General features: G+C 33.8%; 4 protein-coding genes and 2 long non-coding RNA genes across 7 annotated transcripts; 4 read left to right on the forward strand and 2 right to left on the reverse strand.

Annotated features, from left to right (window-relative positions):
* Positions 1-4918: 4918 nt before the first annotated feature.
* Positions 4919-6048, forward strand: LOC148772473 (uncharacterized). Of its 2 annotated transcripts, XR_016029663.1 has the most exons (3): positions 4919-4958; positions 5459-5694; positions 5810-6048. It is a non-coding gene; the product is annotated as an uncharacterized LOC148772473 (long non-coding RNA). The 2 variants fall into 2 exon arrangements; XR_016029662.1 differs by lacking the exon at positions 4919-4958 and having other exon boundaries at positions 5387-5694.
* Positions 6040-7152, reverse strand: LOC148772474 (uncharacterized). The gene is made up of 2 exons (XR_016029661.1): positions 7067-7152; positions 6040-6390 (listed from the first exon to the last, which is right to left on the reverse strand). It is a non-coding gene; the product is annotated as an uncharacterized LOC148772474 (long non-coding RNA).
* A 2688-nt stretch (positions 7153-9840) lies between these two features.
* Positions 9841-11240, forward strand: LOC105964021 (cyclin-U2-1). Its single transcript, XM_012988516.2, has 2 exons — positions 9841-10284; positions 10700-11240. Exons 1-2 carry the CDS (start codon positions 9887-9889, stop codon positions 10980-10982), a joined length of 681 nt encoding a protein of 226 aa, XP_012843970.1. The 5' UTR covers positions 9841-9886; the 3' UTR covers positions 10983-11240.
* A 7011-nt stretch (positions 11241-18251) lies between these two features.
* LOC148772475 (putative expansin-B2) lies at positions 18252-20205 on the forward strand. The gene is made up of 4 exons (XM_088813566.1): positions 18252-18487; positions 18757-18869; positions 19021-19208; positions 19663-20205. Exons 1-4 carry the CDS (start codon positions 18310-18312, stop codon positions 19991-19993), a joined length of 810 nt encoding a protein of 269 aa, XP_088669692.1. The 5' UTR covers positions 18252-18309; the 3' UTR covers positions 19994-20205.
* A 657-nt stretch (positions 20206-20862) lies between these two features.
* On the forward strand, positions 20863-22091 carry LOC148772476 (expansin-B15-like). Its single transcript, XM_088815056.1, has 4 exons — positions 20863-21046; positions 21140-21255; positions 21354-21544; positions 21698-22091. Exons 1-4 carry the CDS (start codon positions 20863-20865, stop codon positions 22017-22019), a joined length of 813 nt encoding a protein of 270 aa, XP_088671182.1. The 3' UTR covers positions 22020-22091.
* A 696-nt stretch (positions 22092-22787) lies between these two features.
* On the reverse strand, positions 22788-25042 carry LOC105963969 (uncharacterized). Its single transcript, XM_012988471.2, has one exon. The coding sequence runs from the start codon at positions 24631-24633 to the stop codon at positions 22954-22956; it is 1680 nt and encodes a 559-aa protein (XP_012843925.2). The 5' UTR covers positions 24634-25042; the 3' UTR covers positions 22788-22953.
* Positions 25043-25057: the final 15 nt, after the last annotated feature.

Raw genomic sequence — 25057 nt, forward strand, 5'->3', positions numbered from 1 at the left:
AGATTCTCATAATGTCTCTAATTGCTTCTAGGGTTGTAATCGTGCTAACTTGAGCTTGTGATTATATAGTGAATTTCGGGCGAGTTGTCTCCTCATGGGAGTTATCTCGCGGTGAGTAATATTTATCGAGTGAGGTGGTTGCACGTGGGAGTTGTCTTGCAACGAATTTGTAGTGTCGAGCGAGTTGGCTCCTCGTGGGAGTTGTCTCGCTGTGGTTTCGTAGACCCGAGGGAGTTGGCTCCTCGTGGGAGTTGCCTCGCAACGGGTTATAGGACGGAGCGAGTGGTCTCCTCGTGGGAGTTGTCTCGCTGTGGTGTTGAGATCCGAGGGAGTTGGCTCCTCGTGGGAATTGCCTCGCAACGGGTTGTAGGATTGAGCGAGTGGACTCCTCGTGGGAGTTATCTTGCTGTAGTTTTGAGACTAGAGGGGGTTAGCTCCTCGTGGGAGTTGTCCCGCAACGGGCTATAGGACGAAGCGAATGGTCTCATCGTGGGAGTTATCTCGCTGTGGTTTTGAGACCCGAGGGGGTTGGCTCCTCGTGGGAGTTTCCTTGTAAGGGGTTGTAGGACCGAGCGAGTTGTCTCCTCGTGGGAGTTGTCTCGCTGCGGGTTGTATTACTGCGCGAGTTGGCTCCTCGTGGGAGTTTCCTTGTAAGGGGTTGTAGGACCGAGCGAGTTGTCTCCTCGTGGGAGTTGTCTCGCTGCAGGTTGTATTACTGCGCGAGTTGGCTCCTCGTGGGAGTTGTCTCGCAAGCCCCCCACTCTCGAGAGGATGTGGGAGCCACGTTGAAAAGGGTACCGGATCGTGTCGAGAGTATATCGTTGTTGTTGGCATGGCGTGGAAAAATAATATTTTTTATTTATCCGTTTGATAGCGAGCGCGATTTGGTAGGGGTATTGAAGAGCTCGCGCTATTTGGTTAAGCGAGGTGGAACTATCAAGCGATTTGGTGGAGCGCCCAGAGAGTCGATGACCCATGGCGAGCAAAATATTTTGGGGGCACTATAAACCCCCAGGGAGTCGATAACCCTTGGCGAAATAAATATTTTGGGGGCAGATGTAAGCCCCCAGGGAGTCGATAACCCTTGGCGAGCGAAATATTCTGGGGGCAGATGTAAGCCCCCAGAGAGTCGATAACCCTTGGCGAGCGAAATATTTTGGGGGCAGATGTAAGCCCCCAGGGAGTCGATAACCCTTGGCGAACGAAATATTTTGGGGGCAGATGTAAGCCCCCAGGGAGTCGATGGCGGTGGTGCCATAGGTGGCTCCACATGTGGAGCAGGTGCTGGTATCGCGTTGGGAGCATTTGCTCCCATCGTGGCGATATATTGGGTCATGGCCTCTGTGGCAGCGCGAGTTGAACCTTCTGCTATCATGCGTTGAAGCGCATCCTCGGTTATTTGAACCATTCGAGGAGCATGGAGTGGTGGATCGGCGAGTGGTGGGTCCCGATGGGGGATCACCTGAACCTCGCGAGGTGGATCTGCAGCACGTGGAGGAAGTGGCTCCGCGGCACGTGGAGGAGGTGGCATGCCAGATTATCCACGGACTGGGAGGTTATTAGCTGTGTCATTTTCTCTCCGAGCTCACGCCTCATGAGGATCTTGATTAGCTGTGTCATTTTCTCTCCGAGCTGACGCCTCAGGAGGATCTTGATTAGCTGTATTATTTTCTCTCCGAGCTGACACCTCAGGAGGAGCTTGATTAGTTGTGTCATTTTCTCTCCGAACTGACGCCTCAGGAGGATCTTGATTAGCTGTGTTATTTTCTCTCCGAGCTGACGCCTCAGGAGGATCTTGATTAGCTGCGTGATCTGGTTTGCATCGTTCCCATAGACGGCGCCAAAATGATGATGCTAAATATATAGCTCACCTAGGGTGGTGTAGAAAATGAGGTGGGAGAGCAAAGCAGATCAGTAGCTTGCCAACTTGATGATCCTGAGGTCCCTGCAAAATGAGCACACATGAACTAAGCCGGGGGTTGATCCGGCGGAAACCCCTTCGACGCTCAAGTCAGACATGCTGATAGTAGAAATAGTCCAGAGAATACGTATTGTAGTATTGCTCAGTTAATAGGACGTACCTTAATAAAATGAGTAAAACCTCTATTTATATGTCGTTTATTGGGTTGAGTTTGCTTTGTTGGGCCCAAGCCTTACTTGAAGGTGTTTGGCCCTCGGTAATATTAGTCTTCGATATCGAGCTCGAAGCCCAGTAGGTAAAGAAATTGTAGGCCCATTGGGATGGCGCAATTAGGCATGTCAAATTTCTATGCCATTTTTTATTCACATAGAAAGAGACCCAAAACTCCAACATATGTAAACCTATTTTCAATCCGTATATATACGTACAAAACGATAGGTTGGATGTAAATATTGTACATATTATGACATGAATAAGGGGAAATAACCATCATATCAAATCTTACATAGAAAAGTTTCAAAAAATTAAAAACATTTCACTAAATTGTGTCACTATTATTATTAGTATTATTTTTTTAGATGAGATACTCATTCAATATATTGCAAGAATCAAAGTGGAAAGAAAGGAATATATTATTCTTGCTGATTGCAACTCATGGAAAAGCTATACGCGTGAGTGAGTCAAAAGTTTTATTTATTTATTTAACATTATCTAAAATCAAGAATCACAAGGAAAAAAATGAAATACCTTTATCAATGGAGAATTAATTTTACATCATCTTTTTCTTTTTCTTTTTCTTTTCCTTTTCTTTTTTATGGTCGAATCATTATAAATAATTAATTATTCGTATATACCAAAGAATTTATAAAAAAAGATTGGGAATAACTTAATCTAACTTTTATTACATAAATATTTTCCATGCAAAAAAAGAATATTTGTGGGGTCGACACAAATGATTGGAGACTAAATGAAAACACTTGGTCGGTTTCTAACTGTAACACCACACAATTTCTACGGTTCCTTGGAGAAGAGAATATAATAACCCTCTTTTAAATTTATTTATAATGTATATGGAGTTATTTGAGTTAAGTGAGAGACCACCAATGATTATATTGAACATACTATAACTAATTTGCTTACATATATATATATATATGTATATATATATATATGTATATATATATGTGTAAAATGAATACATAGAAATAGTTGGATAAAAAAAAATTTATATCCACTTAACGCGAATGGAGTTTGATACAGGTCGGATTGTCTTAAAGACCGACAACAACGAGAGCAGAAGAATAAAGCCCAGACCGACTCCCGCTTAGCCCACTAGGCCAAACTACTAGCATGTATAAAACAGTTGTAAACGGCAAATTTGACCAGAGAAAAATGGAAAACCTGCAATTTAACACGGATTAAGGAACTGTCCACTTGACATCTAAAAATGTGTGATCATATCCGCGAACCCTCCGCGACTGAAGGGACCTGGCTCGCAATAAATAAAACAGCTCGCTATGCAACTCGGAGTAATCACATTACACCTATGTGTGAGTATGACGAAGGGATCTAAGGGGTCCCTCACCCCACTCCTGAAACGTATGTAAATACAACCTTGAGGCTCAAGTAAAAAATAAACTCGACCGCCAGGAAATACTTTCCTCCGGCACTCCGTTTTGCAAGTTTCTTAGAGATCACGTGGGCTTTATCCTTGGGCTTTCTTTGTTCAAGGGCCATCCATACCTTATTAGTAGCCATATAGGCCACGTCAGAGTTTATGTCTAGTAATATAAACAAATTATAAACGCTATTCAATGGATTTACTTAGTACATCACCCTTATATTTACTTTGATTATTAAAAACTCTTTATGGTTCATTTTTTAGAGAAAATATATCCCTAAAAAACTCGTCCATTGGGGCTATATATATCGAAAAAATGGTTAAAACTTTCTCAAAACTATTTCATGCAGTTTTGTCTGTATGTTTTAAATCTGCCAAAAGTCCTTAGGGTAGGATAATTGGACAAATTAGACTGAAAATAGACAACGAAGTTGTAGAGCCTATATTGAAAGTGGACAACTGATACTCAAAAAGGACATTTTAGTTTTGTGAAAATGGACCAAAAATAAACATGTTAGACTGAAAAGGAGGATTGAAACCGATGAGGATAACTGTTTCTAGTTATATTATAGGCGACAATTAGGCAGTCGGTGCTAGGGGACTGGTGAGAAATTGCGGAAAAGTGGAAGAAATGCTATTTTTAGAAGTGCGTGTGGTTTTGATGCAGGACGAGGTGAATGGGGATTAATGTGTAATAATATGTGATGATATGTGTATCATTTGGTAAGAGCAACTCAAACCCACAAATATCAAAATGAATTATCAAATATTTATTTGATATTTTATATTTTAGTTTGATACCTAACTAAATTTATTTTCTTCAAACCATAGATATCAAATAGTTGATAATTAAAAATAAATAATGTGATTATATATTTTAATTAACACATGTCATTTTCTAATTGGCTATTTAGGTGGTTACGTTGTGTTACTTCCAATTGGCATTATTTCTTCCGGATGTATTTTTTACATCCCAAAAATTAAAATATCAAAATGGAAACTCATTTGATAACTCCATTGGAGTGGAAAATTTCTAACTTGAATTATCAAAAGGGGGCAACTATTTTGAATACTAATTTTTGCTTAGTTGAATACTACCAAGTTGAAAACCACAATTGAGTACATATTTATAAGTTTTTTCTTACTTTAATACCAAAATAAAAATAAAAGTACAAAAATACCCTTTCATACAAAATACTAATTACATCAATTTTTCTTTGAAATTACCAATTTGAAAACCAAATAAAAAAAAAGAAAAAAAAAATTCAAACACAAAAAAACCTCCCTCCGTCCACCCCTCCCTCCGTCCACCCCTCCCACGCCGCCGCCGCCGCTCCAACCATCGCCGCCGCCGGACGCCGACGCCAAACACCGCCGAACGTCGCCCAAAGCCGCCGCCGTCGTCGTCTTCGAATAGTAAGTTATAGTTGTTTCGATATTTTTTCTTTAATATTTATTTAAGATTTGATTGTTTGATATGGGTAATTAGGATTTGGTTGTTTTAGGTTAGAATGATCGTTAATTAGTAATGGGTGCATCTGATTTCAGTCGATTTGAGCATTGATTTGAGATTCGTGGGTCGGTTCTTCGTTCACCATTTTCGACCTGTATATGTCGATTTTCGATGAATTTTCGACAGGTTGATGTCGAAAATTCATCAAAAATCGACATGTAGATGTCGAAAATGGTGAAATTGTTGAATTTGGAATTTTGGTAATTCGACAGCTACCTGTCGAAAATTCAATGAATTTTCGACAGCTACATGTCGAAAATTCAACCAATTTTCGACAGGTAGCTGTCGAATTTGAACTGTGAATTTTTTTTTTTTTTTTTTTTTTTTTTTTTTTTTTTTCCTATTTTTATTTGCTTGTGTTTATATTATGTATATTAATTTTTATTTGTGTGTTATTTTGCAGTGGAAGAACCACGTGAACCTCGTATACCTCCGACTGTCTCGAACCGTAAGAAGAGGAAGGAATTATCCGATAGAGGCAAGGGCATAGCAGTCACGACCAAGAAAAAGACCACGACCAACAGGGGTCTTACCTGATTAGTCGAAGGGTGGCAAGAGGATGAAACACATAATCCCGATATCCCTGCTGTTTCACACAACAGGGGTCTTACCCCTTTCGTTTTTGTTCCGTTTGATGAAGTACGTATTTCTTTCCTCGTATATATTATTTATCTGATTCTTGATATCCATTCTGATTCATTGCCACTGTGTGTGTGTGTGTGTGTGTGTGTGTGTGTGTGTGTGTGTGTTGCAGGTTGAAACGTCGGTGCTGAATCTGCCTGTGGACAAGATGGATTATCTCGTAACTGGTTGATTCAATGCATAGAGAAACCTCAAATATAACTGTGTAAATAGAAATAATATATATTATTCTGTTTTTTTTTTAAACAGTGCTTTGTTGTGGTTTGTATTCTTTTGCCAGCATCATATTTAAGATTAGAGAATGACAGTGTAAGAAACAAGCTGTTGTGTATGTGCTATTAATTGATAGAATTTGATTCCTTATTGCTGTAATGTTAATCAAGAATTCAACTTCATTTAACAGAACAGTTCCAATTATCAAAACTCGTGAGTAAAATTTCGTAAGATAATCGAACACCCTTAGAATCAAGTAAGAACAATTGACTCAAAACTGAAACAGAGCAATGTGACCATATATTAGCAGCCTTGACATTGTCTGAGTTTGACATCAGTACAATGATGTTTATTCAAGAACACAAACAGAGGATGGTTGGTTACATTTGATTCAGCAAACTTTGTTCACATGTTAGATTTCTTCACATCTTCCTTGTACAGAATCGAATTCCATGTCGGGTTTCGAGGAAGAAACGTATCCTGCCAAGTACAGAAAAATGGAATTCAAGGTCCCAGTTTACATATACAACAATGTACAGTTAAAAAACTTTTAACTAGATTCTTGTTACACATAAAAATTAGGGTAAATTATCACTAATGCAAATCCGAAACCAATTGCAGAAACCCCCTTTATTTTTATCAAGAAACAATTTTTAATTCAGCAACAGGGTTTCAACAATTTTGATCCCACTTCAACCAATTAGCAACACTTTCTTGAAAATCACAACAATAACCAAAAAAAATTAAGGCAAATTATCACTAATGCAAATCTAAAACCAATTGCAGAAACCCCCTTTATTTTTATCAAGAAACAATTTTTAATTCAACAATCAAACAACTAATCAAATTCAGCAACAGGGCTTCAACAATTTCGATCACATTTCAACCAATTAGCAACACTTTCTTAAAAATCACAACAATAACAAAAAAAAATTAGGGCAAATTATCACTAATACAAATCTGAAACCAATTGTAAAAACCCCCTCAATTTTCATCAAGAAACAATTTTTAATTCAGCAATCAAACAACTAACCAAATTCAGCAACAGGGTTTCAACAATTTCGATCACACTTCAACCAATTAGCAACACTTTCTTGAAAATCACAAAAAAAATTCAATCTTTGAAGGTATGAAGAAGAAGAAGAAGGTTACTTACAGAGACATAGGAGCAAGAAGGTATGATGGATAAAGAGTGGTCCCATATTTTCGACACTTAAGTGTCGAAAATATAGGTCACTTTCGACACCAAAGTGTCGAATTATGATACAATTTTCGACACTATAGTGTCGAAAATTACCCATATTTTCGACACTAAAGTGTCGAAAATTGTATCATAATTCGACACTTTGGTGTCGAAACTTAAGGGTATTTTCGACACATACACGTCGAAAAATAAGGGAATTTTCGACCTGTATGTGTCGAAAATACATGGCGAGTTTTAAAAAAAAAAAAATTTCAAAATCGATGTTTTAGCTCAAAAAATACATGAATACATACCTGAATGGGTTCTCCTTGCTCGTAAACTACCATTCTATTGTCATTTGAGGCCATTTTGCAAGTTGTGTAAGGTTTTGATTTCTTTTGTTTTGGGGTTTTTTAGGAGGGTTTTTGGGGAGGGAGAAGAAGGAGGTGGAGGAGGTGAGGGGTTTGTGAGTGAGGAGGGAAATGTTTTTTTTAGGTTTTTGATTATTTGGTTTTTAAGAAAGAAAAATAATATTTGTAATATTTTTTGGTTTTAATTTTCATTAAGGGTATTAAAGTAATTTACAATTAATTATTTATTTTTTATTTTTTTGGTATTCAAGTAAGCAAAAATTAGTATTTGAAATAGTGATCCCCTTATCAAAATGATTGTTAATGGTTTTGATAACCCATTTAATAACTCCATTGGAGTTGCTCTAACATAGTTTGAATTACACGAATATTTATAATTCAACATCATAAATGGACTTTCTATTTTGGGCCAAGAATGTTAGGCCCAATTTGGTGTCCAAATTGGTTTTTTTATTTTTTATTTTTATGTTGAAGTTGATAATGAAATTGAATTTAAATATTATTATGATCTAGTTAAATGACACAATTGATCTTTCCCAAAGGAAATGTCGAGAACCGACACTAGCTGAGTGCAGTACGTGCGGTGAATTAATGTACAACCAAAAAATAATAAATAAATAAATGATAAAATAGAAGTGTTTTTGGATTTATTGGTCAATTATTGTTTTTGTACTTGAATTAAATATTGCCAGTCTAGTCTAGGGTCTGTTTGGTTGTAAATCAATTTGTTGAAATGAGAGGAGAAATAAATGTCAGGGCCAAATTAAATTATAATTGTGGCCATACACAGCCTGTATGGGTCATAACTCATACATAATATATTGTTGGTACTCATGATATTGTACAAAATCGTACTTGTTTTGATCTCAGATCTTTTATTTATTTTATTTATTTTATTCCTAGTTAATTATTTCACATCCAATCCCATCATTTATCAAGATAGATTTTACATATATAAGAAGACATAATTTATCATTATTTCGTAAATAGGATAAAAGTAATATGTTTTTAAGGGGTAGATTTTTATATTTTATTCCATTATACAATTATTTTGATGGCCTAAAATATATTATTTAAGGTAAATGATGGCCACCCACGAGTTTAATGTGAAATTACGAAAATACCCCTGATATTTAGGTAATTGCAACCACCGTCATCAACTATGAATCTTCTTACACGTTCATACTTATGGTGTCAAATTCAACATGATCTTTTAGATTCAATGGAATGTTCTATAGTTTCTACTCGTTTTGTGCAAAAATTCAATTTATGATGCATCACAATCTTATATTTATAAAACCAAGAGACACGTCTTATGATCATTTTGTTTCAAAATGTGGAACTCGAATCAAGCAAAACAGGTACAAGCTGGAGAATATATTATCTAGAAAATTCCACTAAATTTGACAGTGCAAGAGTGGACGCGTAATAAGATTCATAAGTGAGAAGTAATAATAATTATTCAAACTGAAGGTTTTTTTTGTAAATTAATATTACCTCTGGGGTGACCGTAATTTGCCCTATTATCACTACAAATTACTATTTATGCACTAAATTTTATAACAAAATTACATTATTTAAAAAAAAAAAAAAAAAAACTAGTCATAAAATTGCAAGTTGCAAAAACAAGATTTTGATGGTTTTGTCTATGCCCATTGCACGTGCAACTTTGTACTATAGTCCATATATACAACTTCCAAAATATTAATCCCAATTTGAAATTAAATCAAATTAAATTAAATTATGACACAAATCTCAATGAAGAGAAAAAAGTATCTTCCTCTTAAATTCGTTCTCTCCACGTGGACCCAATCTCTGACCTAACACATTTCAATACCTCTTTACCCTCAACCCACTGTCGGCGACTAATTCTAACAATATTTACATTTAATTTCAATTATTACGTTATGCTATTTTTCATTAATACTTATGTAACACAACTTATGAATAATTACTGAAAATGTGAAAAATTTCGTACATACATTTATATTTATTAACATAACATGCAGAAGGTAAATAATTTAATAAACAAGCTGAAAATTACTAAAAAAAAATCAATAAAATGCTAATTAGCCCTTAGATACACTTTCAGACCAAAACATTTAATGACAATTATTATAATATATAGTAGGTGGTTATATTTATATTTTAATTGATCCCATCATTTAATTAAGGCATAATATTAGCTGGTATGTCTAGAGCTTGCCTTTACAAGTAGGAGTCAATTATGAATTAATTAAATAAATATCTTATTTTAATTTAATATTCTCCTCCCTAAGTTAGTTCCTACCCACCTTCTAAAATCCCCAAAAAAATTAAATAAATCACTCTCAAAAACCATATAAATCCCTCTCAAAACCTTCTCATTTTTATTCAAATTAAAACACAACTAAAAAAAGAATTATATTTTTAAATAAATTAAATGGCTTTAATTTCTCCAAGAAAGCTAAGATATGATCTATACTCGTACTCATACGAAGAAGAGTCGAACAACACGCCGTTAGTGATTTCGGTTCTTGCTTCTTTGATCGAGCGAACATTGGCAAGAAATGAGAGAATTGCAAAGAATTGCAGGGTAATATCGCACAAGTTGTCGAAAACCCGGGTTTTCGACTCGGACGAGGCGCCGGATTTGACGATTCAATCATACTTGGAGAGAATATTCCGTTACACGCGAGCCGGGCCGTCGGTTTACGTCGTTGCTTATGTTTATATTGACAGGCTTTGTCAGTTTTACCCTGAGTTTCGGATTGGACCAAGAAATGTGCATAGGTTGCTTATTACTACAATCATGGTGGCATCCAAATTTGTTGAGGATATGTAAGTTTGTTCTTTTTTTTGTTAATTTAATTTAATTTGTTATTTGATTTAAGTACTTTGAAAGAAATTGAGATTTATTTGTATGTTCTTTAATTTGGCAACTAAACAAGAAATTAGTGGGATTAATCAAAAGAACTTCTAATAGATTGAAATTTGAGGGATTTATGTTGAGGAGAAATCGTAAATAATTTATAAAATTTTGAATTATTTTTCGAATCTTGATTGTTCTGAATTTGGAATTAAGTATTTTGAAATGTTTATAGCAATTTTATTATAATTTTTTTTATTTATTTTTTCCCGTGTTCAAATACTTCCATCCAAATGCAACCTGAACAGGGTTATAACTTATAATAAATAATTCATTTTTATTCATATATACTTATATATCTTTTTTTTTGGTTTGTGAATTGTGCAGGAATTACAGAAATTCATATTTTGCAAGAGTGGGGGGAATAACAAGGGAGGAAATGAACAAATTGGAGTTTGAATTTATATTCATGATGAAATTCAAATTGCATGTAAACGTGAGTGTGTATGAGAGTTATTGTTGCCATTTAGAGAGAGAAGTTAGCATTGGTGGAGGCTACCAAATTGAGAGGACTCTAAGATGTGCTCAAGAGATCAAAGCTACTAATAATCACACACAAGAAACTCGATATCACATTAACAATGATCACATCGCTCGCCTTTTGCATTAGAAATATATCGAGTTTCTGTTGTGAATAGAGTTTTTTCAGTGTAGTTTACATATTTCGTATGAACTGAGAGTCGTTACAAAATATGTAGTTACGAGTTTAACACCACCTTGTAAATGAAAAACATTTGCCTATATCATGGCAATATATGGTTATATACAAGACTCCATCATTAATTTCATACCAAAATCGTAGAAATATGCGTAATCTAAATCTTTTGTTTGGGTATACATGATCTTTTTCCATTTTCCTCATTCAAAATCCTTGATCCAATTTATAAAGATACATGAACTAAATGTCGTTTTCAATTCTAATAATACTGTTTTGACTTTAAACATGAATTATTAATATTTTTATAATAACTACAAAGATTTATGAAAACAAAATGTATAATACACATTCATTAGACCTCAAAAGTAATCATAGCAATGAAAAGTATGCCAACTTATCAAATTCTCTGCATCTTTCTATACACATTTTCATATTAAAAAAAAAAAAAAAAAAAAAAACCTATCTCTATGAATTTTCAAACGTCAAGTTTATATATATGCCGAATGATGTTTGTCGTCTGTTGCATTATTATTAGAGAAACAACTTAACAGACGACAAACATCAAATAATGAGTTTTAGTGGAAAAACAATCATTATAAATTTCGACAAAGAAGCTCGAACAAGTTACTAACCCAAAATCTAATCATTAAGATTAAGGATTTAATTATTAAGATTTTTTAATTATTATATAAATATATATTATATTGTACCCTCCGTCTTATCATTATCTCTTGGTTTAAAGTAATTAAACACACTTAAATTGTAGTCCCATTATTAGTTTAATCCAAGCACAACTCAGCTTGTCGCCTAATACTAGGAATAATTAACATTCACCTAAATTTAATTTGTTATATATTTATATGCCTAACAACACATTGCCTTCTTACATGAGACATTCATCAACCTCAATAAGATTACAAAAGGACAAATTTTTATTGATATTATTTTCAATGATTGATTGGTAGATGATGCATATATACATGTAATATGGTTTTCACAACATATTTGGACTCGAAATATCTTCGATCTGAGCGCGAGTTGTACGAATTATTATACGCCATTTATATCGAAAAGTCAGAAGAAAAAACAAAATTGCAACGAAGGACAAAAATGATGAGCGGAAGCGAAAACTTGTAAATACTTCAAAATCTGCTTACTTTGAATTTGAGAGAGAGAGAGAGAGAGAGAGAGAGAGAGAGAGAGAGAGAGAGAGAGAGAGAGAGCTAAATTTCATTAATTGGAAAATTAGTTACTAACGGTAAGAAAGAGCTGGCTTTTATACTAGCTCAGCACACGTGGACAACTAAAGGAGAAAACGCTATTCCCACTTATGGTTATTACAAACGCGATTATAGAACATACTCAATAACACTTCTATCTATACTTGAGCAAAAATAATACTGCAAATATAAAAACTAAAAATAACAAAAAATATATGTATATTCCAACAGTTTCCGCATCTATATAATCTATAAAAGTTGTATTTCACACCTAATTGATTGACATTTGTCAATTTTAATTGGTGACATGGATTCAATTTCATCTAGCAAATTGATTGGTGAAAATAAATCATCAAAAAACATGTCACCATTTTCCAAAATTAAAAAGATATTTAATTATTTTATTAATATATTTATATCATACCATTTATAAAATGCTCTAAATATATCAACTTTCTTGGAAACTATAATTAGTTTTATTTTTTAATTTAATTTTAATAGTAATTAATTTAATTTAAATTTATTTAAATTAAATTTAAAATCTTCACATATTATAATTGTATGATTGATGGTGTTACGAAAATTTATTATTTTAATTCATAAACATGGATTTATATAAAAAAAAATATTGCAGAATAAATTATTTGATATTATACATTTTACATGAACATGACCTAAGAATATGTTTATTTTTTTTACTAATTTAATATTATATTCGTAATTACCAAAATTTCCCTGATGTTTGTTTTCGTCTTACATCGACCCCTTACGGTATGATTTTTCACGGAATTTTTTTTATTACATGGAATATTCCCCGAAAAATGCAGATTCTACCCTGCACACGACATTTTTTTATGGTACTTTTTAAAGACAAAAATTACCCTGAGGGGGACTTTACACGAATTATTTATCCTTCTTAAATAACATCTTCACAACTAATTTTTAATATTACTATTACCTCCCCTAAGGGTAATTTTTGTATTTAAAAAGTAAGGTAAAAGAAATGTCATGTCTGCAAGGTTAGAATGCATAATTTTTGGGATATTACATGGAATAAAAAAGATTCCGTAAAAAATCACACCATAAGGGGATCGTGTAAGACATAAACAAACATCTGGGGGATTTTGGTAATTACCGATAAGTGGGGGTGATTTCCGTAATTTAGCCTACGTTCATGAGGATTTTCGTAATTTATCCTATTAACAACGAGTATTGTTATTTTCACGTCTTAATGTTTGCTAATACCGTTATATTATTTTAAATTATTTTAATGTCAGTTTGATAATATAATTAAATATTAATTTCTAATATATTTAATATGCGTTTCTTGATGTTTCAGGTACCACACATAAGGAATTTGATATACAAGTTACGAGATTGAATAGAATTTTTTTTGATACAAAATAATAGATAATTGTAAAAACATTGATGCAAAATCATAATTACGATTGTGATTAGTATTAGCATTAGAATTAGGATTATAATTAATATTCTTTGAATTAGTATTAGTATTAATTATAGGATTATGATTCGGATTAATATAGGATTATGTTTACGATTAATATTAGTATTAGAGTTATAATTAAGATTATGATTATTGATTCGTATGACAATTAGTACATGTATTAGTATTATGATTATGATTAGCATTAGGATTAGGATAATGGTTAAAATTATAATTATAATTATAATTAACATTAGCATAGCATAAGTATTATTAGTAGTAAAATTATTAGGATTATAATTAATGTTAGAAATAGGTTTAGGATTAGAATTATGATTAGGATTAGAATCATGATTAGTGTTATGAATAAGATTAGGAATAGGATAAGGATTTGGATAATATTAGTATTACAATTATAATCGGCATAAGCATATCCAGATTAACGTTAACATTAAAATTAGTATTAGCATTAGAATATGTACATTCGCATTAACATTAACAATATTAACATATTAGTATTAGAAATAGAATTAATATTAGTATTAGTATCATTATTACTATTAGTAATAGTATTAGTAATAGTATTAGTATTAATATTAGTTTTACTATTAGTATTAATATTAGTATTAATATTAATATTAGTCTAAATATCAGTATCAATATCAATATCAGTACCGATATCATTATCGGTATCAACATTTGTATCGGCATCAGTATCGGTATCGGCATCGGTATCGGCATCGGTATCAGTATCGGTATCAATATCAGTATCATTATCAGTATCAATATCAATATCAGTATCAATATCAGTTTCAGTATTCGTATATGTATTAGTATCAGTATCAACATTTGTATCAATATCAGTATCAATATGAGTATGAGTATGAGTATCAATATCAATATCAGTATCAATATCGATATTAGTATCACTATCAGTATTAGTATCAGTATCAATATCAATATTAGTATCAGTATTAGTATGAATATCAGTATGACTGTGATTATCAGTATGAGTATGAATATCAATATTAGTATCAATATCAGTATAAGTATCGGTATTAGTATCAGTATCAATATCAATATTAATATTAGTATTAGTTTTATTATTAGTATTAGTATTAGTATTGGTACGAGTATGAGTATTATTATTAGTATCAGTATTATTATTAGTATCAGTAGTAGTATTAATATTTGTATTAGTATCAATATTAGTATTAGTACTATCAGTATTAGTATTAGTATTAATATTAGTATTAATATTAGTATTAGTATTAGTATTAGTATTAGTATTAGTATTAGTATTAGAACCAATATTAGTATCAGTATCACTATTAGTATTAACATTAACATTAGTATTAATATTAGTATTAGTATTAGTATTAATATTAGTATTAGTATTAGTATTATTAGTATTAGTATGAGTATGAGTATTAATATTAATCGAATTAGTATCACTATTGGTAACAATATTGTTATCAGCATTAGTATCGGTATTTGTATCAACATTGGTATCAGTACTGGTAGTGGCGTATTCATCATATCTCTTTTGCAATATTTATAAGTTTTATTGTTGTTTGAGTAATGTGCATCACTAATTGAACGTCATTAGTGATAAACTTGCAGGTTATTTGGATATTTATTGTGTTACTTCGTTGCTAGCGTGTTTGTTGTTACCTTGGTTATATTGCAGAAGATTCACATGGTGTAGTAGATTGCAATCCAAGAAATAGAGTTATACCATATGTTTTAAATGATTTCACTTAACCTTGATATCGTGTTTTGCGCGCTTCATGTTTTCTTATTTGTAATCTTTAACTTAATTTCATATGTTATAACTCTAAATTAAGAGATAAAGTTTATGTTTTTATTTCCTTCAATTTTATTTTACTTGAATTGGTATTGTTATAAAGAGATAGTTGTTTTACATAAGTTTGTTTTACTAATTTTGAAACTCACCTCCGTGCAACGCATGGCTGAAATACTAGTTGAGTTAAATTTCTGGATAGACACAACAAATTGGGTCGATTTATGAACATAAATAGCAGATATAAAGGCCCATCGTATTGGACTATATTAAAGTAGGCCCAATATATAAAGGTACTATAAATCATTGGATACAAATATTCACTACACCGTGTATGAATGTGAATATGAATAATATTTATTTGGGAAAATTGCAGTTTGGTCCTCTATATTGTCCTATTTATGAATGTAGTCCTCTAACTTGTCATGTTTCAGTTTTACATGCAATAACTTCGCAGGTATAGTATTTTCAGCAAGGATGTAAAAAGCAGTAATCGGATCGGAGGCGGTCAGGCACCAACTCACGAATAATCTGTGCGGCGGTAATAAATCGATGATAAATTGGAAATAAATCATTTTTTAAAATTTAATATAATATTTTTCTAGATGTTATTTATAAATACTCAAAACATGTATAAAAATATATTTAAACATAGTTATATCTCCATAATGTGTATATCCTAATAACATAATAAAAGTTTAATAATAATAAGATCATAATACATAAATATCCTTATAAAATATAAATAATTTGGCAATTTTTTTTAATTTACTTTTACTTTTGAACATTCCTGGTGTATATCATTAGTTCTTTAACAATAACAGTTAACATAAACAAAATAAAGCATAAACTCGTTTTTTTTTTATAATTAAAATCCCTACTTTTATTTCGAATTAAAAAAAAAAGGATTTTTAACCGATTTTTGACCACCGAGTTTGACCCGCCTTAAAGGTTTGACCCCCTCGGAACGCCTAAAATTGCCTCATAGGCAAAAAAAAAAAAAAAAAACGATTTTTCAAACATTTACACTAAAATCGTAAAGGTTTGGGATCGCCTCCGCCTCAGAGACCGATTAATCGGCCGCCTCGGCCGATATTTAGAACACTGATTTTTAGTCCTATTTTGCATGAGTTTTAATTTTATGATGCGACAAATAAACTTGATGTATTTTACTTATATGGACACTTCAAAATTTATAAATTCGACATCTAACTAACGATTGGTAGGACTTTAATTATGTGAGATGAAACATCTATAAACCAAATTAGGGGAGCATTTATAATTTTTAAGTGTATATATAAATAAATTTCTTTGAGTTTGTTAGGTACGTCATTAAACGAGAGCTAAAATTCAATATTCAAGTGAAATAGAATTAAAAAAATACTAATTTTGCATAATTATTGCATGTAAATTGAAATAGGGCAACTTATAATGAAGGAAACCCCGTTGGCATGGATTCAAACCAAAATCAATTAACATAAGTTTACGTGCTCCAATCGCTAAGGCAGCCCTTGCGGAACTTGATTATGTGTTAATTGTATTACGATTGAGATGTTATTTCATGCGATCCATCCGATTTATAATATACCGAAAAAATAAGTATATAGTCATTTTTGTCACGTTTTTCTTATAATTAATCCTAAAAAATTCAAAACTGAATCTTGGCAAATCTCATATAGAGAATGACAGCCATGTGAATTTGTAGGCTGAAAAAATTGTTCACTTGACTTGTAATTAATAAAAGATTAAACACTTTGTTAAGTCTTTAATGTGGAAATAAATAATTAAGGACGTAATTAGCTGAAAATGCAGTCCCCTAATCCTCGCCTTGAATTATGACTCATCTCTTCAGTTGGAGAGCGACGCCCACGTGGGGACTTTTTCAAGAACTAACCGTCGACATGTGAAGATCAACGGCCAACGGTCAATAACCGACATTAACGGCTATTTTAACGGCGTTTTTTCCTGCATGGGTCTCTTTCAGTTAACGGTGGATTAAAATAGCCTTATTTTCTGCCAATCAAAATACACCAAGCAAGAAACACGAGGCCCTCAAATTATGATGCATTGCAGAGTAAATTCTGTAATTAGCACTTTCAATTAAAAACGTACTTATATAAAATTTTATCAAATTGAAAAACAAAGATTAAAAAAAAAGTAATTCGATTTGCGCAAAACCCGATAAACCTGACTAAGAGAGTGTTTGGCTAAACTTATTATAAGTTGTTATAAAGAGCTTATAACATGTTTAAGAGCTTATAAGCTCTTTCAAAGTGTTTGATATTTTTTGAAAAAATATACTTCTGAAAAACAAGCTCGTGCAGAGTTTTTAAGATACTTTTTAAGAGAGTACATATATCCCACGTTTTTTTAAGATCTTATAATGAGTAAAAATAGTTTATACGCTTGTTATCCAAACGTTTTAAAGATTAACTCTAAAAATAAGATAACAATTTATTAGCTCTTAAAACAACTTATTAGAGCTTATCTGTTATTTAAAATAAATTTAGCCAAACGGGCCGTGAGACTGTTACTGAATCGTATTTTAAAAATGTTTTTTTCATATTTAATTGAAAAGTTTTTCTACATCAACATCTCAAAAGTAAACGGTTAACAAATATTGAAGAATATATATAGTTTGATCTATGAATTATATTTTATTTATTTTTGTTGACCCCACATACACGTAAAGCGTATCATATTTTCATTTTGATCACTCTATAAATAGGGTGTTCCAAATCTACAAATCAATCACTCCTCCACACTTGAGAAACCCTAATTTGTTAATTAATTTCCCCCAATTTCTTGCTCATGGCTTTTGTTTTGCATAACTCTCTTTTCACGTACTTAGCTTTAGTTCCCCTTTTATTCAATTTATGCTATTGCTTCAATCTCAAATTGCTAAATGTTTCGAAGCTCGATTCTGGCTCGGGCTGGTCTTCAGCCCGAGCCAGCTGGTACGGAAATCCTTCCGGTGCAGGAAGTGTTGGTAAGATATTGACTAATTCAACAAAAAAATATATAAATTGGTAACATATTATGTTACTTCTATACTTGTTTTAAAAAGTAACTTATAGTCGTTAATTACATATTTTAAAATGTTAAGTGCTAACAAGTTGTGATAAATTAAAATTAACTACATAACCTTTTGGTGTTTTTAATTGTTATTTTCCTCTTTCTCACTATTTTTTTTTAATTTAGTGTAATTAAGTAATAAACAAATTAAACTAAATAATTTTGTTGTATATACGTGTGAAGGGGGTGCATGTGGATATCAAAACGCCGTTGAGGCAGCGCCGTTTTCTTCACTAATAACAGCTGCTGCTTCGTCTATCTACAATTCGGGCAAGGCTTGTGGAACTTGTTTTCAGGTAATTTTGATTAATTAAAAAAATATTATTATACATTCTATTATTTTTTTTTCATGCATGCTATTGTTAATTAACAATAACATGCAAGTTGCATGAATATTTTTAAAGAAAATTGACTTGAACTAATTTCTATATTTTTAATTATTATTAGGTGAAATGTACAAGAACTGCATCTTGCTCGGGGAATCCGGTGACGGTGGTTATAACAGACGAGTGCCCGGGCTGTGACTCACAGTCGCTTTTGTTCGATTTGAGTGGTTCTTCTTTTGGAACCATGGCTATTTCTGGAAAGGAAAATCAACTTAGGAATGTGGGAATTGAACAAATTCAATATAGGAGGTATTTTATTAATATTTTATTTTTTCAATTTTATTGCATGGGAATTTTTTCTAACATATTCCTATATAATTAAATCTTACAAATAAAGTATAACCACATTTTCAAAATTTTCTTTGCCATATAATTGATTTCGTAACGACGTTTAAGTAGCTTAATTCTTAGCAATATAATTGATTCTTTCTCATATTAGTTGTCGTTTTGGTTGTTATGATTAAGAAAATCAATAAATATTCGTGAATTATATTACAGCAGAGAAACGTAGAAAATTAAAAAAAATACCATTTTTATATATGAATTGCTTTTCAACTATTTTTTTTAAATTAATTAGAATTGATATGTGACAAAATTGAAAAATAATGCAATCAAAGCTTTAATGTTATTCTAAAGTGACTAAATAATTTGGGATTTTTTTTTTTAAAATAAATAATAATTATTGTTATTCTTAATTTTTTAGAGTGCACTGCAACTTTGGCGGAGTATCCGTGGCGTTCCGGGTCGACCCAGGTACGAACGAGAACTATTTTGCAGCCGCCGTTCAATTCGAAAACGGGGATGGCCTCGCCGGAGTTGAGCTCAAACAGGCGGCGAAGTCGGGCGGCGCGTGGCTGAAAATGCAGCCGTCGTGGGGTGCCGTTTGGAAGGTGGACTTACCGCCAAACTATAAGCCGCCGTTCTCCGTTAGACTAACTGCCGGCGGCAATTCCAGGAAGACAATAGTTGCCGACAAAGTTATACCCGCCAATTACAAGCCCGGTCAAACTTACAGATCCATGGTCAACTTTTGACTATTGAGAGATTATCAGTTAATTAATAGCACCACTGTAATTTAAAGTCAACTTAATTATAAATAAATTAAGTGAAAAGTCAAAATAATTAAGTTTGTACTTGGTAGCAATTATACGTGGAGTATATGTTTGTCATAAATAAAAGGGTAAATTTCAAAAACCACCCGAAACTTAGATTAAATTATAAAAACCATCTCCATCTATTCATAATTATCAAAACACCCTTGAGGTTTGTTTCCGTCTTACACCAACCACTTACAGTGTGAGTTTTTACGAAATTTTTTTTATTCCAGAGAACAAATTTACACAATTTCAGATATTTTCTTTTATTTCTCACCTATTAACATAAGGTATAATAGATTGTACACATTTTCTATTAAAAAACTCGATCAACAGTTAATCGGAAGGAAATTTTGGTTATTACAGATAGGTCGAGGTGTTTTTCATTAGTTAACCTAAGTTTAGGGGGTTAAAATAAAATAATGTTGATGTTAATTTTTTGTTGCAATTTATGTTATTGTGTAAAAACTAGTAATAAATGATTAATTAATTTGATGAAATTAATTAGTAATATATATTTTTGGTCGCTGATTCAGTTGATTCATTTCGTCAAACTATAAATCCTCTTATATTAATTTGGGTTTGATATTATATACATATTTTAAGATCCTACCCGATTTGATTACGCCCGAATCCAATTGATTGATTTATTGGTCAATCTTAATTAAGTAATTTTTTCTTCACAATATTCACTATTCAGTCTAATTTAAAATTACAGTATCAGAAATATTTAATTATTAATTCCAAATTAAACATATATATATACTCCTACCCTGAATTGATTTTATTTTGTGTTCAATAGTAAAAAAATGGGGATTATTTGTAATTATCTTAAGCCTAATTACGTCCTATTTGCATTCATAATTCTTATTTCAATTCTGCAAAATTATTGTTTTTGCATCACAACACAAAAACATAATAATTCTTCGGCGGGAAGTCGTTTCTCGGCAGCCGTGGCGACATGGTACGGAGACCCTAACGGAGCCGGCAGTGGTAATTAATTAATCTAGATCAACTCATTTCGAATATAAATTTGATTATTTGCTATTATTTTCGATAATTATTTTTATTTTATATTTTTTTCAGTAGGAGGAGCCTGTGGGTACGGTTTCAATGTCGAGAAACGACCATTTTCAGCGATGATAGCAGCCGGGAATGCGAATCTATTTCAATCGGGAATGGGTTGCGGGGCTTGCTACCAGGTTTTATAAATCACTTCTTATTTTCTACTAATTAATTACTGAATTAATTAAACATTTTAATTTAATATATGAAAAATTAAATTAAATTAAATTATCAGGTAAAATGCAGACGCAGCGAAAACCCAAACTGCTCTGGTAAAGCAGTGACGGTGACAATAACAGACGAGTGCGGCTGCGACGGTCAAAATGTACATTTCGATTTAAGTGGGGCCGCCTTCGGTGCTATGGCGAAGCCTGGCCGGGCTCAAGCGCTTCGTAACGCCGGCACATTTAAAGTTGAATATAGAAGGTGAACATTTTTTGGCCGGGCTCAAATTATTTGTTTAATTTCGTTTAGGCAATATATTTTTTATTTATTTTATATTCTTATATGCATTGAATATAAAAAAAATTAAAAAAATTATTAGTAATGCTAACTATAGGTTACGATTTTCAAATGCAGGGTGCGGTGCAATTATCCTCGTACGAATTTGGCGTTCGACATCGACAAAGGCTCGAACCCGAACTATTTCGCATGCGTAGTTAAGTACGTGAACGGAGACGGTGACCTTTCTGCCGTTGACCTGCAAACAAGAAACGGTAACGAGTGGCTACCCATGCAGCATTCATGGGGTGCTACTTGGAAAGTTGACTTGGCTAACGGCGTTAAAGCTCCGTTCTCAATCAGGATAACCACTCGGCGAACCAACAAAACTATCGTCGCCAGACACGTCATTCCTGCTGATTGGCAGCCTGGAAAATCTTATCAATCACTTGCTAATTAATTAAATTTTCACTGATTTATATAATAATATCATCAGTTTTTCGCAATATTATTTATTGGTGCATGATTTTAATTAATTTATGGAAATTATTAAGTGAAGTTATATAACTTTACTATATATATATATATATATATATATACTATATCGATAAAGATTAAATTACGGGCCACCCCTTAGATAAGATAAAATTACGAAAAAACCCTTATATTTTGGTAATTTACAATCATCCCTTTAATTACAAATCTTCTTACACATCCACCATTCCAGTGTCAAATTTAGTGGAAGTTTCTAGATGATGTGGAATATTCTCCAGTTTGTACCGTTTTACCCAATTCGAGCTCCACATTTTGAAACAAGATGATTATAAAATGTGTCTTTTGGCTCATAAATATCAGATTTTGGTGCATCAGAAACTGTATTTTTTGCACAGCAAAACGAGTACAAACTAGAGAACATTCAACGGAATCTAAAAAAAAATATGTTGAATTTGGCACCATAAGAGTTGACGCGTAAGAAAATTCATAATTAAGAGGGATTGTTGTAATTAACCAAAAAAGATGGAGGATTTCGTAATTTGACCTTACCTCCGGGGTGGCCGTAATTTGCCCTAATAATAATAGAAATAACAAAGCTAAGAGTACTTGTACTTTTATTATACATAGTACTTTTCACTTTTTATTTCTTCCTTAGCTTAATATGATATAAAGATCCGTAAAAGAAGAAGGGGACCAAACATACTTGATACATGAGTTGACCAACAACGTAGTGTAAGACAGAGATCACACATATATATAAACCCTAATTTATATTCTTGTACATTTTCAAAATAAATAAAACATTTACATTGTATTACATCAATACAAACATCGTACATATACATTCTACATATTTATATATACCTATCATCATTACTTATCTTCAATATAAAAAAAGCTTATGCACCACCACCACCACCACCACAGCCGCTGCCACCACCACCAACTACCGCAGCCGCAGCTTCAGTCGTCGAGCCAATCCCGACTTGTAACCACTGCGAAGAACTGCCACTCGTCTCCATTTCCTTCAAATCGCTCAATTTGGCAAACTTCAGCTTACTATCCGCTTCATCTTCGTCATCATCTTCATATTTCGTCGTTTCGTTCTTCACTTTGTTTTTGCTCAAATTAATACTTTTGTTATTATTTTCGTCTTTCTTTATAAGTTGCTCTCCGACGACTTGGAGTTGCATGTCCGTCGACACCTCGAAGCTCAACGGGTTCCGTGGGTCCCGCCTCACTCCCGACACGTGTGCCCATGCAGGTACATTGAGGTCCAGCTTGTCCGACACGTCAGCCTTAAATTTGTTATTAGTATTATTGCCACCGTGGATAATTGGATCTGCATTGTCTTGGAAGTGGAATTTGGGTAAGGAATTAGAAGTTGTTGTGTCTGCTGGAGAAATATTTGAGGTGATCCAATGGCATCTCTTGTGCCCGCCAAGTGCTTGACCCGAATTGAAGACCCGGTGGCAAATGGAGCATTCGTGCACCTTCGACTTTCTTCTAGCAGCTCCGACAAGCGCCGCCGGCGGTGGAGGATGGTGGCCGCCGCCGCCCTGTTCGAATTTCGACGGCGCGAACATTTCTTCATTCGTGATGACGTCATCCTCCGGCTGCGGCGGCCGCAGTAGCGTAGCACCACCACCACCATTGTTGTTGTTGTTGTTGTTTTGTTCGTCTGTAATTTGATCTTGTCTGGCGGCGTAGCAACCCTTGACCTTCTTGTGGCTGGCCCTATGGCCGCCCAACGCCTGGTGGGAATTGAAAACTTTCTTGCACGCCTTGCATTCGAACAGCCCTTTCGCCGCCTTCTGTTGATGATCGAAAGACGTAGTTGCCGCCGCCGCCGCCCTAATGTTCTTCGGTGGCGGTGCGAAATAAGCCGTTCTAGGGTTCCGCCGCTCCTCCTCCCTGCTGGCCGACGCGCACGACTCCTCCGGCTCGGCCGCTGCTGCCGCAGGCGGCGGCGGTTCCACGGTGGTGTTGGCTAATTGTACCAAGCATCTCGCCATAAGAAGATCTTCGTCCTCGCTCGGGGAACTAATGCAGTTACTATTATTATCAACTTTCGAACGGAGGGATCTCTTCCGTTTCGACCACCCTCCTCCTCCGCGCCGCCCTCCGTCGTCGCCGGAATATTCCTCGGGGGAAGAAACAAGCGAGTCGGAGGCGTCGTCGGAGCTGCACTTGCCGTGCTCGAGAAATGACTTCCACGACAAGAACTCCTTGCCGCAATTCTCGCATGTTCGGCAACTCTTCAACCGGTTAGGGTTCGTCCTCAATTGATACATCTTCTTGTTGCTATTGTTAGACCTAACATCGCCGCCGCCGCCGCCGAATTTGTGGTGGCCGTCCCAATCGCTGAGGGTGTCGTCGTCGTCGAGGTTGCCGCCGCTCTCGTCGCCGATGCCGTGGGCACGCATGTGGCCGCCGAGGGCGCGGCCGCACATAAAACCCTTCTTGCATACTCGGCAATAGTGCTTGAAGCTCGGCTCGTCAACGCAGCCAGCCATGTACAATATTATCAGCACTAGTAAAACGTATAGTACGAGAATGTTCGTCAAGGAAAAAGACATATGTGAGTGTGTGTTTTTGTTTTTTTATTATTATTATTTTTTGGGAGAAGAGGAAGAGGAATAATAATAATAATAATGTAGAGAGTTGTTGGAGTGGGAAGTTTGTTGTGGGGGTGAAAAGGAACGTTAGTCCTAGTTTATAGTTAATATTGGAGGGAGTAATTAACTAACTGTATTTGTTAGGGGTGAGAGGTTAGAGAAAGGGGTAGAAAAAATAATAAGAGGGGTAGAGAGAGAAATAGGAGTGTGAGTGGAGAGTAATGTGTGACAAGTGGAGGGAGGGGCTTGACTCTCTTGTTAGATGAGACTAGTGAGAGAGACTTTTTCTAGTGGTGGCGCCGCCCTTGCTCAGCCTATTCAGCGGCGGATGGAGGGGTGGTTTTCTTTTTTTTTTTTTTTTTTTTTTTGTGAAGTAGTTGTGGAG

Source organism: Erythranthe guttata, chromosome 2, assembly GCF_056151865.1.
Source record: "Erythranthe guttata isolate IM_541 chromosome 2, IM_541, whole genome shotgun sequence".
Classification (NCBI taxonomy): domain Eukaryota; kingdom Viridiplantae; phylum Streptophyta; class Magnoliopsida; order Lamiales; family Phrymaceae; genus Erythranthe; species Erythranthe guttata.

Bases quoted from the DNA above. Each gene is read 5' to 3' on its own strand.
- LOC105964021 (XM_012988516.2), top strand. From the start codon at position 9,887: ATGGCTTTAATTTCTCCAAGAAAGCTAAGATATGATCTATACTCGTAC. The intron at 10,285-10,699 runs GTAAGTTTGTTC...TGAATTGTGCAG, and splicing joins TCCAAATTTGTTGAGGATAT to GAATTACAGAAATTCATATT.
- LOC148772475 (XM_088813566.1), top strand. From the start codon at position 18,310: ATGGCTTTTGTTTTGCATAACTCTCTTTTCACGTACTTAGCTTTAGTT. The intron at 18,488-18,756 runs GTAAGATATTGA...ATACGTGTGAAG, and splicing joins TTCCGGTGCAGGAAGTGTTG to GGGGTGCATGTGGATATCAA. The intron at 19,209-19,662 runs GTATTTTATTAA...TTAATTTTTTAG, and splicing joins GAACAAATTCAATATAGGAG to AGTGCACTGCAACTTTGGCG.
- LOC148772476 (XM_088815056.1), top strand. From the start codon at position 20,863: ATGGGGATTATTTGTAATTATCTTAAGCCTAATTACGTCCTATTTGCA. The intron at 21,047-21,139 runs GTAATTAATTAA...TATTTTTTTCAG, and splicing joins CCCTAACGGAGCCGGCAGTG to TAGGAGGAGCCTGTGGGTAC. The intron at 21,256-21,353 runs GTTTTATAAATC...TTAAATTATCAG, and splicing joins GTTGCGGGGCTTGCTACCAG to GTAAAATGCAGACGCAGCGA.
- LOC105963969 (XM_012988471.2), bottom strand. From the start codon at position 24,633: ATGTCTTTTTCCTTGACGAACATTCTCGTACTATACGTTTTACTAGTG.